General features: G+C 39.1%; 1 protein-coding gene across 5 annotated transcripts in view; it reads right to left on the reverse strand.

Annotated features, from left to right (window-relative positions):
- LOC115221334 (H(+)/Cl(-) exchange transporter 5) overlaps positions 1-17877 on the reverse strand; it is a 180178-nt gene that overhangs the window by 45681 nt on the left and 116620 nt on the right. For all 5 annotated transcript variants that reach the window (XM_036511056.1, XM_029791506.2, XM_029791505.2 and 2 more), the window contains one exon: positions 118-266. In XM_036511056.1, coding sequence (XP_036366949.1) covers positions 118-266 — 149 coding nt within the window. The remainder of the gene's footprint in view (positions 1-117; positions 267-17877) is intronic.

Genomic DNA, 17877 nt, shown 5'->3' on the forward strand with positions numbered 1-17877 from the left:
TTCGGCATTGGAAGTAACCTGATCTTTTCACCCACAAAAGACACAAGAAAAGTTGAGTAAGAAGAATAAATAACAAGAAGAACAACAACAACAGCAAGATGAAAATGACCAACTGACCTGTGAACAGTTTGCAGCTTCATCAAATGTGGTGTTGACCACTGACCAGCAACACTGTTCTCTGTTCAACCAGAAAGCGTCTAAACAAATACCTTCTTTCAAATCTGACATCCACGTTGTCCCAATATCAATGATGCCAGCACTCAAACCTGCAACAAACATTAAAAACAAAGAAATTAGTTCAAATCCTGCTGAGGTTGACATTGCTTTTCAACCTTCCGGGGTCGATGAAATAAGTACCAGTTGTGTACTGGGATCAATGTATGCAACTAGCTCTCCCCCCTCAAAATGCTGGCCTTGTGCCAAAATTGGAAATCCTTATTATTATTATTCCTAAGGCATCAAGCTGGTAGATTTGATAGCAAACTGCAGAGAATGCGTAGCAGTAGTTCTTCTGGGTTTAAATGCTGACCTGCCAGTTTTACTTTTCCTCCTTTTGTGGTTGATAAAATAAGTAGCAGTTGAATATTGGGGGTCAATGTAATCAACTACCCACTCCCCTAAAAATTAACCTTGTGTCAAAATTAGAAAGAAGCAATCTCCGCTGCCACTATTATTATTATTATTATTATTATAATAACAAGGCAACAAACTGGCAGACTCCTTGGTATACTGGACAAAATGTTTGGTGGCATTTTGTCCATCTTCCCATTCTGAGTTCCAATTCTGCTAGGGTTGACTTTGCCTTTCATCCTTTTAGGGTCAATAAAATAAGTACCAGTTGAACACTGGAGTTGATGTAATTGACCAAAAAAAGGGCTTTAAAATGATACATAAAGTCAAAGTAATTTAATGAAAATTAATTTGAAAAAACATCATTTAAAGACAAAATTAAAAATTCCACAAGAACTTTTACGACAACCTGATAAATAAAAAAAAGGATTTTACTTGTTGGTAGAGAATGGTAAGAAGCTTGCTTCTCGGCCACATGGCCCCAAGGCCAATCTGACTGGACGGTGCTTTGAGTGAATGTCTTGTGAGTGTTTTTGGAAGACAGAAACTGAAAGAAGCCCATCGTATATCTTCATGTGTATTTCTATGTCTGTCCACTGATTGACAACCAGTGTTGGTGTGTTTATGTCCCCCAGGCTCTAAAAAAAAGTACTAGGATTGGTTCATAGAAAAAATAAATTTAAGGCAGTGCCCTAGCATGGCCATACATGACTGAAACAAGGAAAACACACACACACACACCCCCAACGTTTTTCTTCCTGATGCATCACTTCAGGTCACTGAATTCTAAATGTGTTTCAAGATCTTGTTGCACACAAACACTCTTCTTGAAGAAAATAAACACTGGAAATGCTTTGTGTGTAGACACACAGACACACACAGACATGACCTTCAAGAGAAACCAGCTGAGATGGTCGTCGGATGGTTGATTGGATTTTTAACAAACATGAAACTACTAGTAACAATGTGCTTAGTTCATGCACTGACTTCTTACTCTACAACTGTATTGAGCACTCTACTTTCATGCTCATATAATTTAGTTTATAGCATGAATATATATATATATATATATATATATATATATACACATGGAGAAAGAGAGAGAGAGAGGACAGAGAAAGAGATATCAAAGTTATTTTCAATAGCATGGATGAAATAATGAGGCTGTTGTCGCCCTCCCCCCCCTCCAAAATGCCTCCTCCTCCTCCTCCAGCCATGCCCACCCATACATCAGCCGCCGCCGCCACCGCCACCATTAATAACAACAGACTCACACAATGGACACCTAATTTGAGTGTCGTTATATTGCAAGCGCAGCAACTGCGCCTGGTGCAGTGAATGAAGAGCAGCAGATGCAGTGAAGCAGACAGTGTTGGTCAGTGTTGGCTGCAACGGGGTGGGGGGTGTCAGCAGGAAACTGGTGGACAGAAATATCTGAAATATCCTGAAGCTGCTCCAAAGTGGAAAGAAGTTGGTAAATAATTATATTGGAGAGAGAGAGAGAGAGAGAGAGAGAGAGAGAGAGAGAGAGAGAGAGAGAGAGAGAGAGGGAGAGAGAGAGAGGGAGGGAGAGAGAATAGGTAAAAGAAAGAGAGAGATTAAAAGACAGAAATTGAGTGAATGAAAGAGTGAGAACCAAAGTTGGGGTAGGGGAGAGAGGGAGAGAGAGATGGAGGGAGAAGGGGGAGAGAGGGAGAGAGAGAGATGGAGGGAGAAGGGGGAGAGAAAGAGGTTGTGGTGAAAATCTTTTGAAACAGAAACTGCAATTAAATAACAGTTTTGAGCAGAGAATATGTCTGCAGATGTAGAAGGGAGAGTTTGGGAAGCAGCCATCCATATGGTAAGTGAAGGACAGAATTGGTAGAGCATTGAACAAAATTATTTGTGGTAGTTTGTTGTATGCCATTCCATCATGAGTTCAAATCCTGTCCATGATCATTTGACATTTCTTCCCTTGGAGGTCGATAGAATAACTAACAGGGGGTCAAAATAACTGATTATGTATCTTTGATGAGAGGTCATCAGAAATGCAATAGGATAACGATCAGTAGCAATATATACATGTGTGTGTGTGTGTATAAAATTTATATAAACAACAGTTTGCAATTATACACACACACACACACATATATATAATGGAATTTAATTGTGAAAGAATAAAATTACTTCCTAAAGCCATTTTACTCAAAGTTACATCTCGTGTTTGGTTGCCAAAGCCTGCAAAGAACTTACACATCACTCCATACTGATCACAGGTCAGGTCACACAGCAGGGGCAGCCTGACTGTCTGGATTCTGGGACTTCCAATACCTGGTGCTGGATGTAGTCCATAAGGTGAACCCAGGGCAAGTTATGGCTACATAAGGGGTGCAGCAGAATCAGAGGAAGATTAACAGAGAAAGTAGCCTGTGGGGGGGGGGAGATGTGCAGGTAAATAACACTGGGATTGAACAGAAAATAGTCTTCATCCGATGCCTGGAGTGACCCTTAGTGGTGGATGGTCTCCATTACGTAGATGACCAAGTCAGCAATGGAGGCAGATATTTGAGAGAGCAGCTGCTAGAATAAGAACGGGCTGGGTAAGGTGCATAGAACTTGTACCTTTGTTGGTAACTAGGAGCCTCTCCTTCAGAGTGAAAAGCAGATTGTGTGATGCCTGTGCGTGAACAGCCATGCTACATGGCAGTGACTCATGGACTGTTACTGTTGAGGGCATGCAAACGCTTGAAATTAATGAAACCAGAATGTTCCACTGGATGTGCAGCACTGTCAGTATGCACGTAAAACAGCGTTTGGGTAGTGATACGCATGGATGAGGACAGAGGCGCAAAGAAGTGCCAATCACAAATTGGGGAAGGAACATTTAGAAGAGGTAGACCCAAGAAAATGTAGGATGATGGGATGAAATGCAATCTTCAGATGGAGAGTTTCACAAAGGCAACGACAAGTGACTGAGATTTCTGCTAAGTTACTGAGCTTGAGAAGACACATTGAACTGAGTGAAATTGTGGTCTTCACCAAACCCGAGTGCTTTTTGTGTAGGAGTGGCACAGGACTCTTGCAGGCCAATCCGCTTCACCCACTTAAGGGGGCTTAACACTGCTGCTGAGGGTGCTAGTGCTATGGGAAAAGGACTCATACCAGTGCCACGTAAAAATATCAAGTACACTCTGTACGGTGATTGGCATGTTAAGAAGGGCATCCAGCTGTAGAAAGCATGCCAAAACAGACATGGAGCCTGGGCAGCCCTTCAGCTGGGCAACTCCTGTCAAACTGTCCAACCCATGCCAGCAAGGAAAACGGATGTTGAATGATGATGATGATGTTGGTGTATATATACATATATATAGGCATAGGAGTGGCTGTGTGGTAAGTAGCTTGCTTACCGACTACATGGTTCCAGGTTCAGTCCCACTGTGTGGCACCTTGGGCAAGTGTCTTCTACTATAGCCTCGGGCTGACCAAAGCCTTGTAAGTGGATTTGGTAGACGGAAACTGAAAGAAGCCCATCGTATATATGTATATGTGTGTGTGTGTGTGTGTGTGCATGCGTTGTATATCTGTATTTGTCCCCCCAACATTGCCTGACAACTGAGGCTGGTATGTTTAGGTCCCTGTAACTTAGTGGTTCAACAAAAGAGACCGATAGAATAAGTACTAGGCTTACAAAGAATAAGTTCTGGGGTCGATTTGATTCGACTAGAGGCGGTGCTCCAGCATGGCCACAGTCAAATGACTGAAACAAGTAAAAGAATATATATATATATATATATATATATATATATAAATGCACACATGTAGAGAGACACAGACACATATATGAAGCGCAGAGAATAAATAAAAAGTCAATGCAATCTTTTCTTCTGCAATTTCAGTGAAAGTAATTGTCTATCACAGCTGCAACCCAATGACAAAAAACTGTGTGTGTGTGTGTGTGTGTGTGTACATGCATTTTCCAATCTTTTAATTAGTTTCTGCATTTCAGGCAAAAGCAGTGCTCCAGCATGGTCAGAATCCATTGACTGAAATCAGTGAATGAATAAATGATCTTGGCAAAAAAGCATCAACAACAAAGAAAATGATGAAAGAGTTTTGATTTTCTGCTGGGTCCTGATGCCTTCTTGCTGAGCAGAGTGTGTCGTCCGTCTTTGATTGCTGCCATAAAAACCACAGATCAAAACCACTGCCAAAGCCTGTTTATATGAAGAACATGTCGGTGGTTTTTCTGGAGAAATCATTCTCTCGTTATAACTTAATGACCAAACAATTTTGGGATCAAAGATGTATTTATTGTTGGAACTGTTTAGGTGGGTTTTAGGATGTGGTGTGGTGTGTGTGTGTGAGGGGAGGAGGAACTGAAGCCCTGCTACCCACCACCACCACCACCACCACCATAAATGAAGCAGCATTTTACTTGTCATCTTTAGCTTCACCATTTTTACCATGTGTTGCCATCATAATCATCACCACACCATCATTACTATTACCAACACCACCCCTCCTTTCAACACTAACATGAGCACAAAAATCAACCCCGCCACCCTCTCAGCATTCCCACCATTACACCAAAAATCAAAAGAACCAGCTTTCACCCACACTGCTGGGGCATATGTGTGTGTGTGTAAGTGCGTGTGTATATATATATATATATATATATATGACCGTGTGTGTATCATTGGCAATTTTTTTTCTCCATCTTCCCTTCCTTGGACCTTTCCTTTTTCTATGTTTCTGACAAAGAGCTCTGCTCGAACCGTTAAATCCTCCTTCTTTCTTTCCTTTCCTGAGTGTCCAATAACACTATACTTGTTCCATGTCCTCGAATTGTTGTGTTTTCTCTTTGTTCATGTTTGGATTAACTATATATATATATATATATATATATATATATATATATACAGCTTATGAGAGGTAATGGTGTCAATGAGACCCAAAGGTGTCAGGTAATGCTGAGTAAGTGCTATGGACAGACTATAGTTAAGCTCCAGGTTCGATGATTATGCAAATGATATATATCATCATCATCATCGTTTAACGTCCGTTCTCCATGCTACCATGGGTTGGACGGTTCAACCGGGGATCTGGGAAGCCAGGAGGCTGCACCAGGCTCCAGTCTTATCTGGCAAACGTATAATTAAAAAAATTTAACAGAATGAGATAAAAATCCAAGGCTGTGAAACATTTCAGAACATTTATAAAGAGAGGATCTTATATATATATACATATATATATATATATATATTGTTATATTTCGGAATGGTCATATTGCCAGTTTAGCCAATAAATCTTGCACAACAAATATTTAAACGTATATATATATATATATATATATATTGAATCATCCCATAAATAATGCAGTTTTTATACTTCTTTTATTTTTCAAAATTAAGATAAACATTAAGAGAGTCAAAACTATTGAAAAAGTTGCAAGATGTAATGAAAATTTTAGAAAAATAAAGAAGGAAATGAATGGAAATGTTACGGGTGAGTGTGTTAAATTATAAGGCACCAAAAAGAGAATGACTCTCCTCAGACACAACAGAAACAAAGTTCTTTTTTAATCTAAAATATACTCTCTTTCATTTTCTACAATACTCTTCCATCTATCTGGTAGACTTGCAAGGCCTCTCTTCCAAAATTCACTTGTCAGTGCTGAAAATACTCCTCCAGTACTGTTCTGACCTCCTCTACAGAATTCATATTTTTTCTGTCCAAATGATTTTGAAGACTATGGAATAAATGATAATCAGATGGGGCAATGTCTGGCAAATATGGTGGCTGGGGTATCATTTCCCATTCAAACTGCTCCAGCCTTTGTAATGTTGTCCTCGCTGTATGTGGCCAAGCATTATCCTGATGGAAGAATACCTTTTGTCTTGAAACCAAAGATGGTCATTTTTCTTCTAGCGCTGACTTGAGCCGCTCAAGCTGCTCGCAGTAGATCTCCTTTGTTATTGTTAAGTCTGGGTTTAAAAGATCAAAGTGGATTAAACCTTTCATATCCCACCAAACAGATAACAACATCTTATGTGGGTGTAGACTTTCTTTAGCCTGGGGTGCCAGTGTTTCTCCTTCCCCTACCCCACTGTCTTCGGCGCTTGACATTTTTATGGAGAACCCATTTCCCATCAACAGTCATTATTCAGTCCAAAAAACGGTTCATTGGTGAGACATGATAGCAAAGAAGAGCACATATTCACTCTCTGCGCACGACTGAACTTGGAAAGTTTGTGAGGAACCCGTTGACCCAATTTTCTGATTTTTCCAATGGCACACAGGTGCCAATGAATGGTTGAATGACCAAATGCAAGCTTCTCTGCTAGTTCCTCAACTGTTACGATGGGATTTTGTTCCACCATGGTTTGCAGGACGTCCTCATCAAGCTCTACAGATCTTTCAGGATGAGGCCCGTCTTCTAGGCTGTAGTTCCTGGCTTGGAAGTTCTAGAACCACTGTTGACACTGGCTTATGTTTATTATCCGACCCCCAAAGACTGCAATAATATTCCTTGCACTTTTTGTTGCATTGTTGCCTTTATTGAATTCATAAAGCAAAATATGCTGAATATGCTCCTTTGTCACTTCCATTATAGCTTTGAAAACCTGAGTGTTAAAATCGAACTGCACTCTTCAGAACTTGCACTATGAATAAGGATAAGGTAGAATTACTACCTGCTTTGATAGCAAGTTGATGCAGGTTGTTTATTCCATCCCCCTCTGACTTTTAGTTCATGCAATTGAAAATATCGCATTATTTGTGAGATGACCCAATATATATGTGTGTGTGTGAGTGTGTGTGTGTGTGTGTATAAAGAAGATATATGTATGCGTATACTGCTTGTAAAGAGGTGAGAGTTGGCAACAGGAAGGGTGTCTGGCTTTAGAAAATCTACATCAAATTTCAGCCTAGGTGGATATTAAGATGAAGATATAGAGCAGCCATAGTGTCATAGAGTGTCCCTAAGGATTACATGATGGATACATCAGTCAGTAGAATACTCAGTCACTTGCACAATGAGAAAACAAATAAGGAGTTCTGCTGATTAAATGTACAGAAACCCATCCTTGATATCTGTAGAAAGAGAATTGTTAAATGTTGAAAAAGGGAGTTGGAGATTCTAATAAATTGAACATTTATTAAACAGGTTTTTTATGTCTCAACCACTGAGATTTTGCTGCAGCAGCAACAACAACAACAAGAGATGAAATCCATGTGTGAGGACAGGACACCAGCCCAACCTGGATGTCTGCTATAGCAATTAAACAGAGATGAGAAATGTCTATAATTATCTGAAATAATTACTGTCATTTAACTAGAGTAACCTACATTACAAGTTACACCTTGCTTGCTCTTTCTCTCTCCCTCACACACACATATCTTGTCCTCTATATTTCTTTCTCACCTGGGACCTCAGAAAAAAAAATTGCCAACCTGGCGCTATTCAAGAAAATCTATAAACAAACAAATCATGTATTCCTTTTGGAGGAGAAAAAACATAAACAAGCCCCCCCCCCCCCAACACACTACTCCATACAAGTTACTTTCATGTCAATATTTCAACAAAACTCAATTCTAAAGCCATACATAAGCATGTGTGTGTGTGTGTGTGTGTGTGTGTGTGTGTGTGTGAGTATGTGTGTGTGTGTGTGTGTGTGTGTGTGAGTATGTGTGTGTGTGTGTGTGTGTGTGAGTATGTGTGTGTGTGTGTGTGAGTATGTGTGTGTGTGTGTGTGAGTATGTGTTTGTGTGTGTGTGTGTGTGAGTATGTGTGTGTGTGTGTGTGTGTGTGAGTATGTGTGTGTGTGTGTGTGTGTGTGTGTGAGTATGTGTGTGTGTGTGTGTGAGTATGTGTGTGTGTGTGTGTGAGTATGTGTGTGTGTGTGTGTGTGTGTGTGTGTGTGAGTATGTGTGTGTGTGTGTGTGTGTGTGTGTGTGTGTGTGTATACTTACTTGGCTGTAAAGTTACATAAGTAACTCAAGGGCTGAGGGTTCCATACACTGCACTCATCAAAATTTTGTTTGTTTGCATGAAACTGTCAGCTTTTTCACTCACTTATGCAACTTTACAACTGAATAGACACACACACACGCATACTCTCCAGTTGGTCCCCTTCACAATCCCCACAAAGGCTAGATTACTGATGATCCCAAAGAATGTGTAGAACTCATTGCTGAATGCTATGCAGGCATTTTTACCGTTGAAAACCAAAATGTACAGTCTCTACCGCCTCTGACACCAAATCCTGTGACATCACCTTAGGAATACATGCTACTATGCCTCTCCTGGTCTTGATGGTGTTGCATACATGCTTCTCAAACCTGGTGGGTACTTTCTTCTGCACCAGCTTTCACTCTTCTTTCAGTTCTGTCTTAATGGTGCTACTCCGGAGCAGTGGAAAACTGCCAGTGTCATTCCTCTGTTCAAAAACAGTGATCTCATATTGCCTGTAAACTATCGTCTGGTCAGTCTTACTAGCTGCATTGCCAAACTGATGGAATCCTGTGGCAGTGAAACATTTTGGATCTCTTGGAATTCTCACAGCTTTATCTGGCCATTGCAATTTGGATTTATTCCAAACTCCAGCTGCTGTGATCAACTTATCGAGTTTCTTGAAGACACCACCCAGGCCATGGGTGGATGTTGCTTACTTTGACTTTGCTAAAGCTTTTAATTCTGTGCCACACAAAAGGCTTATGGCAAAACTCTCTGCAATGGGTGTGAAAGATGATCGTTTTAACTGGTTGGAGTCTGTCATTCTCAATCGAAAAGAGGTCATGGTTCCAAGACAGCATTCTTCACCCAATGAGATGTCATCTGGTGTAGTGCAGGGATCTGTTCTTGGTCCCTTTTTGTTTGCTGCACACAATGACATAGATACCAACTTAAAGAAAGCCACAGTGCTAAAATATGCAGATGATATCAAGGTGTACCTTGAGATAAAAAGGACAGATCCTAAACACAATAGATCTTTCCTACAATTGAACCTGGACACAATGCAACAATGGATCATGGACTGGTAACTCAAGCTGGCTGTGGACAAGTGTACAACTATGAATTCTGGGAGGAAAAACACAGCATCCGCATATCATAAAAACCCATGAAATTTGCACACCTGTGGAATTTATGCAGGTGATTTTCAGGATAAAATTTGCTAAAAAAAGCTTCTACTCATGTAAAATTCAGAATTGCTGATATAGCCAGGGGAAAAAGGTTTTTAATTTAGTTGTATTTAGCATAATTTCACTTGCTCATGATCAGATTTTATTAAATTTTCATTAAATAAAAATATTTTCTGCTTAACAGGTATCACATTGAAAGCTATTAAATTACAAAGTGTTTGTGTTGTTTATCATAAACTTTATTTCACATTTCTTGCCCACAAGAGATTATGTCCGATCTTTAGCTTACTGCTGTATGTCTTCTCAAATCACGATCACAGGAAAAGTTGTTGATAAGGATTACCAACAAAAACAAAGCTAATAAATACGTACAAATGTTGCAAATTAAGTTTAATTACCAATAAACATCGTCTTGGATGACACTTTACTCAACCGACAGAGGAAGGTAACCGATCAAACTGATTATGTAAACAGGATTCTTTTCTGCCTATCCTTGTCAGAATCTTTGATTTGGAGTATTGAAATTTTGATCCCTATCACACTTGTAAAATGTCAAGCAAACTTTAAAATTTGTCATTACCGTTATTGTCAGAATGGGCAGAACTTGTGAATCGTTTACTGCAAAGGAGAAATTAAATATGTTGAATATGCATTTGGATGTGGAAATAGAGCTGCTGGAAGGCATTTTAATGTTAATGAAGCCAATGTTTGAAATTGGCAGAAACAGTAGGACAAAGTTAAAACTGTGCCTGGTAATGAAGAGACAAAAATAAAACCATACAATCAAGATTATCCATATCATTACATCTTTTTCCAGTCAGGAATATCCATATCACTATGTATGTCAGTGGTGATGGATTGCGATAGGTAGAAACTCCAAGCAATGTAAAATATGGCCCGGATTGTGTTTACGAGCATGAACATCAGACTTCAAAAAGTAATTAACCATTTAATGGTTTTAGTAAATTTATACAGAAAAATGAAGCATTATACCATCCAGCATAAATAAAAGTTAACTTCACTATATGTACTTAAGCCATTATTTTTTTCTGTAAAAACTTATTCTGACATTAAATGAGTTAACTTCTGGTACAAATGCTTACTTTTTGTACGACTTTTTCAACAAAAAAAATTTCAAAAATAATTCTGGAAATGATCTACTCATATAATTTATGCACCCGCTAAAGTTTATTTTTATTTTTGTGAAAAAAAAGGGTGTAAATTACATAGGTTTTTGCAGTATTCTCTCCACAACACTAATAACAAGAAGTCTTCTTGTGAATGTGACCTGGACATTGCTGTCAGCAATGATTTGTGCTGGACAAAGCACATCCCTAAATTGTGAAGAAGGCCGAGAATGTCTTGGCATCACTCAGCAAGATCTTTGTCAGCTGCTCTCCAACTATCTATTCAATGCTGTATATGGCTATGCTGTGGTCACACTTGGAATTTGCATCGCCAGTATGGAACTCCTATCTTGCTCAGAACACTGACCTCCTGGAAACTGTTCAGAGACGTGCAACCAAGTGAATACCCTCATTCAGGCATCTACCATACTCTGGATGCCTTGCTTCCCTGGGCATAGATACAGTGAAGCTCTGACTTCTGGCAACTGACTTGGTAAACATTCACAAAATTATTGACCATCAAGTCAACAACCACCTTGAGCACCTTTTTGAGCTCCATGTGTCTAACACATGTGGGCATGCCTACAAAATCAGAAAACAGCACAGCTCCCATGACTTTCGGAAACATTTTTTCACGCTCCGAGTTGCTGAAGCATGGAACAAACTACCTGCATCAGTTGTTAGTTGCTGAGACATTGCATCCTTTAAAACCTCCATGTTTCCTGAAATTTGCCAACACTACACCTGATACCCCCCTCCATATGCATGCACACATGTATATCAGGACACGTTCACTTTCCTGACTTTTGTACATCATTCTGTGTACTGTACATGCACCTCTGATGAGTGGTAGAGTGCACCTGAGCACTGTACACAATAATTTCATTATTATTATTCAATATGGTCTTCCCTGATTCTTTAAAATGTAAATGTGGCATTTATAAAATGAAAGAGTAGCACAGCACTCATAACTTTTTAAAACATGTTTTTACAGAATTGTCAAAACCTGGAATAAACTATCCCCCCCCCCACATTAGTTGCTAATTGTCAGGACACTACAGCCTTTAAAAGTTCCCTCCTTCCCCAAATCCACCCACACTACTTCTCCCCCTACCTATCTATCTCCTTTCTTCTTTATAGCCTTTTTTTATGGCCCAGCTTCCTGTCTTCTTGTCTTCTGTCTTATCTATTTCTGTGTTTGGCTTTCGTTCTGGGCTTCTTGCTGCTTTCTGTCCCCTCATTGACCCCTTTTCAACAAGCTTTACTGCACTCACTCTATACACACAGCAAGCTTGCACATTGGGCAGAGTGCTTAGAAGCATTTCGTCTGCCTTTACATTCTGAGTTCAAATTCTGAAAAGGTTGACATTGCCTTTCATCCTTTTGGGGTTACTGAAATAAATACTAGTTGAGCGCTGGAAGTTGATGGAATCAAATTACTCCTCTCCCAGAATTTCAACCTTTGTACCTATAGTAGAAAGGATTATTATTATTATTATTATTATAGAGGTAGCAAGCTGACAGAATCGTTAGCACACCAAGTGAAATGCTTAGCCATATTTTGTCAGCTGCTTTGTTCTGAGTTCAATTTCCGCTGGGGTTAATTTTGCCTTTCATCCTTTCAGGGTCGATAAAATAACTACCAGTTAATTACTGGGGTTGTTGTAATCAACTTAACCTCTCCACCAGAATGTCAGGCCTTGTGCTTATAGTAGAAAGGATCATTATCATAATTCCACTTGTCATAATGTTAATTAGCCCATTGGTAATGATTTCACATAATCAGAGCAAAAGAGGGGGGGAAAGAGGGAGGGAGAAGCAGCCATGATGTGAGGTAGAGAGAACATAATTGTAATGCTTTCACACGACTAGTTGAAGGGAGAGAATAAGAGAAAGAAAAGGGAGAGAGAAAAAGAGGAGAAAGAAAAACAAGGAGAGAGAAGCATCCATGACATGTGATAGGGAGAACGTGATGTTACGTGGTTAAAAAAGTTAGTTGAAAGTAGTGACATAGAGAGTTAGGAATATAATTTTAGCAGAAGGGTGATGTTCTGATGGTGAGAATAGAGAAAGGCAGAGAGGAAAAAATAAGTGGTGGTGGTGGTGGTGATGTTGAGTACATAGTGGAAAGTAATTCTTTTTTAACTGAACTTTTTTATGTCATCACTAAACACATCCCAAAGTTGCCATTCACTTTAGAAAGAAAACAGTTTCCCATTTGCCTGTCATATGCAATGACTACCAATAAATCACAAGGGCAGACATTTGATAAGTGGGGCTGTCCTTGGCTGAACCTGTATTTAGCCATAATCAGCTATATGTTGCATTCTCAAGGGCTCACAAATTGATGTGAGACAAAGTTATCAACACTGACAAACAAGGGTAAAGAAGAGGGAGAACTTGCACAAAGAACAGGGTCTGCAGAGAAGAATTGGATTGAAAGGTGGATGCAAAATGAAATATGGATTGGCTCTGAACCATCACCTTCACTTATTGATGGAGTTTTCAGAGTATGTCACATTGCTTTAATTTTTACCCCTGTAAAATTGTGACCCCATATTTTACAAAATTAATATTTTTTATTGTAAAATTTTTGTTTTCTAGATATGAAATTGTGAATACATATATTTTAAAATGTAATTTTTTCTGTTAATGGGGAAAATGGAAAAATAAGAGTGAATATATATCGTATGAGTGCTGTGTACTAAGTCAATAAAATTGTGCATAAAGTATAGAAAGTGCATTAAGTGATCATCTTGTTCCAATTTCCTTCACTTTTCAATGAACAGCAGATGAGTGACTCTCTTTTGATACAAACACAACACAGGCTACGCTTTCAGGCTTTTTGGAGGAAGATTTCAGGAATAACCAAGAGGTTTATTATTAATTGCATGAAATATTCACTGGTTCTGCTAGTTATTATTATTTGAGGAAAATTTGGGTGTTATTTCTGTCAGGGCAAGAAGGCATGCAGAGGTTATCTTTTTTTGATCAATAACTGTTGTTAACACTTCCAAGATGTGTGTGTGTGTGTGTGTGTGTGTCACATGCTGAGGTGGAAACAAAGAAGAAAAAAAGCAGTGCCAGATGACAGAAGGACTACAGTGTAATTACCACCACCACCGCCACCACCGCCACCACCGCCACCACCACCACCACTGCCGTCATCAAGAAAAAATTATTGTTGTTGCTTCTGCTGTCAATTTAGCCACATGATCCCGTCTAAACAATCAGAATATATTTATGAATGTGAAGTTCTGAAGGGAACTTAATAGTTGCAGGGTGGTGGGTGGTGGCTGGAGGGAAGTGTTGGTTGTTGTTGTTGTGGAGGCGGGGGGGGGGCTAGTTGGAGGTGAAAGTGGTAGGAGGGAACAATGGTGGTGGTATTTTCTCATCAATTAGAGCAACTGTAAGGAAGACTGTAAGGAAGCCATTTTCACCAGCACCCAACAGCTACAACAACGACGACAACATCATCCACAATAATATCTAGTGTTGAAGCACAAGGCCAAAAGTTCATGAAGAAAAATTTACAACTGATTAAAGCGATCATCTGTGTTGAACCCTTCCCAGACGCTGTGTATTACTGGTACTTCATCAATCCCAAAAGGGACAAAAGATAAATATCAATTTCCTACAGGATTTGAACTCAGAACAAAGAAATTAAATAACTTGAGATTTTTTTTCCACCAATCTTGGAACAAGAACTAAAACCACCACCAATGAGGAAGCTTTTATGCTAGTAATAGCAGTCAAATCTTCTCAGTGTCTAAAGAAAAGACATGTTATATATCTTAGGCTGAGATGAACTGCATGAAAAGACTGGATAGCCACAGTTGGAATGTTTTTGATCTTACGTCTGCTTGATCAGGACAGCTGACCTGGGGTTAAACAACAACAACAACAATAAAAGCAGCAATTAAACATTACAGAGACTGAAACTGTACTGAACCCTACCAACATCAATATTTGATTGCATTTAACCAGAGACATCTTCAACTTAAGCATGCCCAATGATGGCAGGGACTATGCACTCACTCCACCTGCTGGTCTATGATTAGCGTAGAATCCTCGTTTTCATTTCCTGAAAATAGATGTTCTGAGCCATTTGCTGATCCCACTCCAGTTATTTTTTCAAGAATTTAAAAACATTTTCTTTCATCAAGAGCCTAAAGCCATTTTCTTTTTCTTTTCTTTTCTTCTTGTGATAATGGTACAGCACTGCCACTTGCTCCATGCCATTGGACTGCCCACGGCAATGATACTCTATCTAATCATAAAGTTCCTCTTAACAACACTCGTTTTCCTGCTGCAATCTATAGAGGCCCCAGTACAACTCCACTACTTCAGGTGAGAAGTTTATTTTGTTTTCAAGAAAATAAAATTAGTTGAAATTATTTCAGAGCTAGAGATGAACTTCACTCAGAGGTGTTTGTAGCTTCAGCCTCCACAAGTTATTATTACTCACACGAGATTCTCTATACAAAAAATACTATGTAAACTAAATAACAAGGTCTGCAAACACACCATCCAAGTGTGTGTGTGTGTATATTTATATATATAAAGAGAGAGAGAGAGAACATGAGAGGAGAGAGAGCTGTAGAATCGTATCCTTTGATGTGAAACATAAAAACATGAAAAGTAATAATTATGTATCTTTACATTAAAAAGAAAAAATGCCAGAAAGTATCCCACATAAAAGCTGACACACCTGGGAAAAACAAAAAGAACTTCTATCAAGTGATAGCATGAGTCAGGGAAAATGGCTGATGAATTCTGGGTGGTGGGGTAGGGGTCACGAGGAGGCACACAAGATGGGTTTAGCATTGTTTCACGAATTCAAAATTTATACAAAACAATGAAATTTTCTCTTTTGCCAATGCAAGAGGTGAACAGTTCAAATCCACGGAACATCTCTAAGACATCCAACAACAAGGAATATCAAGCAAATGCATCGACAATGAATTTTCAAGATTAAGCATTCCAATCGACCAACCAATTGATTAATTGCTTAAATGGCTGAGTATTCCTGAAACGTTTCATGTTTCTTTTTTTATGTAATCCCCAACTGAAACCAACTGGACAGAGTGTGTGACAAGGCCAGCCCTTTGCATTACAGGCTGCAGTCCAGCCATTCAACAGGCTTCCACCCAGTTTTCTATTTACAAGGTTTGGGTTGATTCAAGGCTAGGGTAACAAACACGTCTTCAAGATGCCATACAGTGAGATTGAACTTTGCACCTTATGATCACAAAGCAAACTTCTTAATCACTTTGTCAAGCCTCCCTGTGTGGAACTGGCCAGCTGTAGCAGTCTAGCTTAGACTTCATTATTTAGCTGCTCCCTTCCTCCCACTGCTGCTCTTTATTCATGAATTATGTTGGATTCAAATTTTAAGGGGATCCAGTCTCTATTTTTAAGGACATAAGGGTGTTTCTCAAATGGTGAGTTTGGTTGCACATTAAGGTCAAACATCTCCATGGTAAACATATCCTTTCACCACCACCTGGTCAGTCTGTTGCAAGTATTCAGACCGGGTCACTAATGAAGGACAATTTCCATCTTTCCTACCACAGAGAACCAGGAATAAGGTCAGAGGAGTTTCTTGTTGATCTTTTTTAACTTTAAGGGAAGTTTTAAACTTTTGTAGGGAAAACATTCACATAGAAAGCTATGGAACCTCTTCTAAAACAGTAGGGGTCTGTTGTTGGAGGTTTGTTTGGTTACACTGACCAGTTAAGACTAAAAAAAATTTATCATAAATCTACTGACATAGAACCAGTGTAGAAGCCACAATGGTGTTGTTCATTGCTAGAAAAAGCAACCAAATCTCCCTCACATCCCACGAAAATGAAAAATACATTGGACAAAATGGTCCTGGATGTACTGTGTCTAAATAATAGGCAGGTTGGTTATGGTAGCAATCAAAGAGATTGGGCAAATGTAGGAACGAAGGCAATCAAACCACGGACAGAAGGTTACTATAGTAACCCCACAAAACCCAAGAAATGGATTAAGTCTACTACACAGCTGCCTGACTTCATCTTAGGGCTAGCTTGGACAGAAAGTACTCTTTTTAAGACAGGACTTTACAACAACAACAACAGCACTCATTGAACGATGGACCCAGGCAGGGTGGGGCCAGGGAAATACTTGAAAGATGTTTTAAAATGGTTTTGATAAAAATCATAAATTTATTTTTAAACTAATAAAAATAAAAAATTACCTGAAATGTGTTTGTTGTGTGTGTGTGAGTGTACGCATTACTCCTGTTATTGTTTGTTTGTTTGTTTTATAATCATGATTCCTTTTATCATAATTAATGATTTTTAAACAATCAACATCATCATCATCATTTGATATTTACTATCCTATGCTTGCCCGAGTTGGACAGAGTTTACTGAGGCAATTTTTCTCTGGCCAGATGATGCCCTTCCTCTCCCAACCCCCACCAAATGAGAAAATAATCTTCTTGTCAATCAACAAAAAGCCAGGAGGAGAACTGGAAGCAGCTATATATACACATACACACATATATATATAAATATATACATAGATAGATAGATACTAAACTACCCACAACATGATGGGTCACCTGGAAAGTCTGAGTTCCCCAGCAACAGAGTTTTGTTTGGTGGGTTTTTTTTCTTTTCCAGGTTATTTCGCATGCTTTCAACAAATGTGACATTGAAATCATGCATAAACAGCTCCTTTCCCCAGAAAAGGAAAGATTTGGCTGCTATTTCTTGCACACCCTGCTACCATGTAACAGGTATTTCGGGTCCTTTATCGCAAATAGCTGTTATGTGGTAGCAGGGTGTGCTAGAAATAGCAGCCAAATATGTTGAATGCACTCAAAAAATTTTTTGCAAAGGTATATTCCCTTGGGGCGATCTTTCGCTTTGACTCTCAGAACTGATTTTGTTCATTAATTATTGTAAAAATTTATTTTACTTTTGTTTTAAAGTGAAAGATGTATGAAGTTGTATATGAAATGGACAAGTGTGTCTGAGTGAGTGAGAGAGAGAGCGAGAGAGAGAGAGAGAGAGAGAGAGAGAGA

The sequence above is a fragment of the Octopus sinensis genome, linkage group LG18 (assembly GCF_006345805.1).
Source record: "Octopus sinensis linkage group LG18, ASM634580v1, whole genome shotgun sequence".
In the NCBI taxonomy this organism is placed as follows: Eukaryota; Metazoa; Mollusca; class Cephalopoda; order Octopoda; family Octopodidae; genus Octopus; species Octopus sinensis.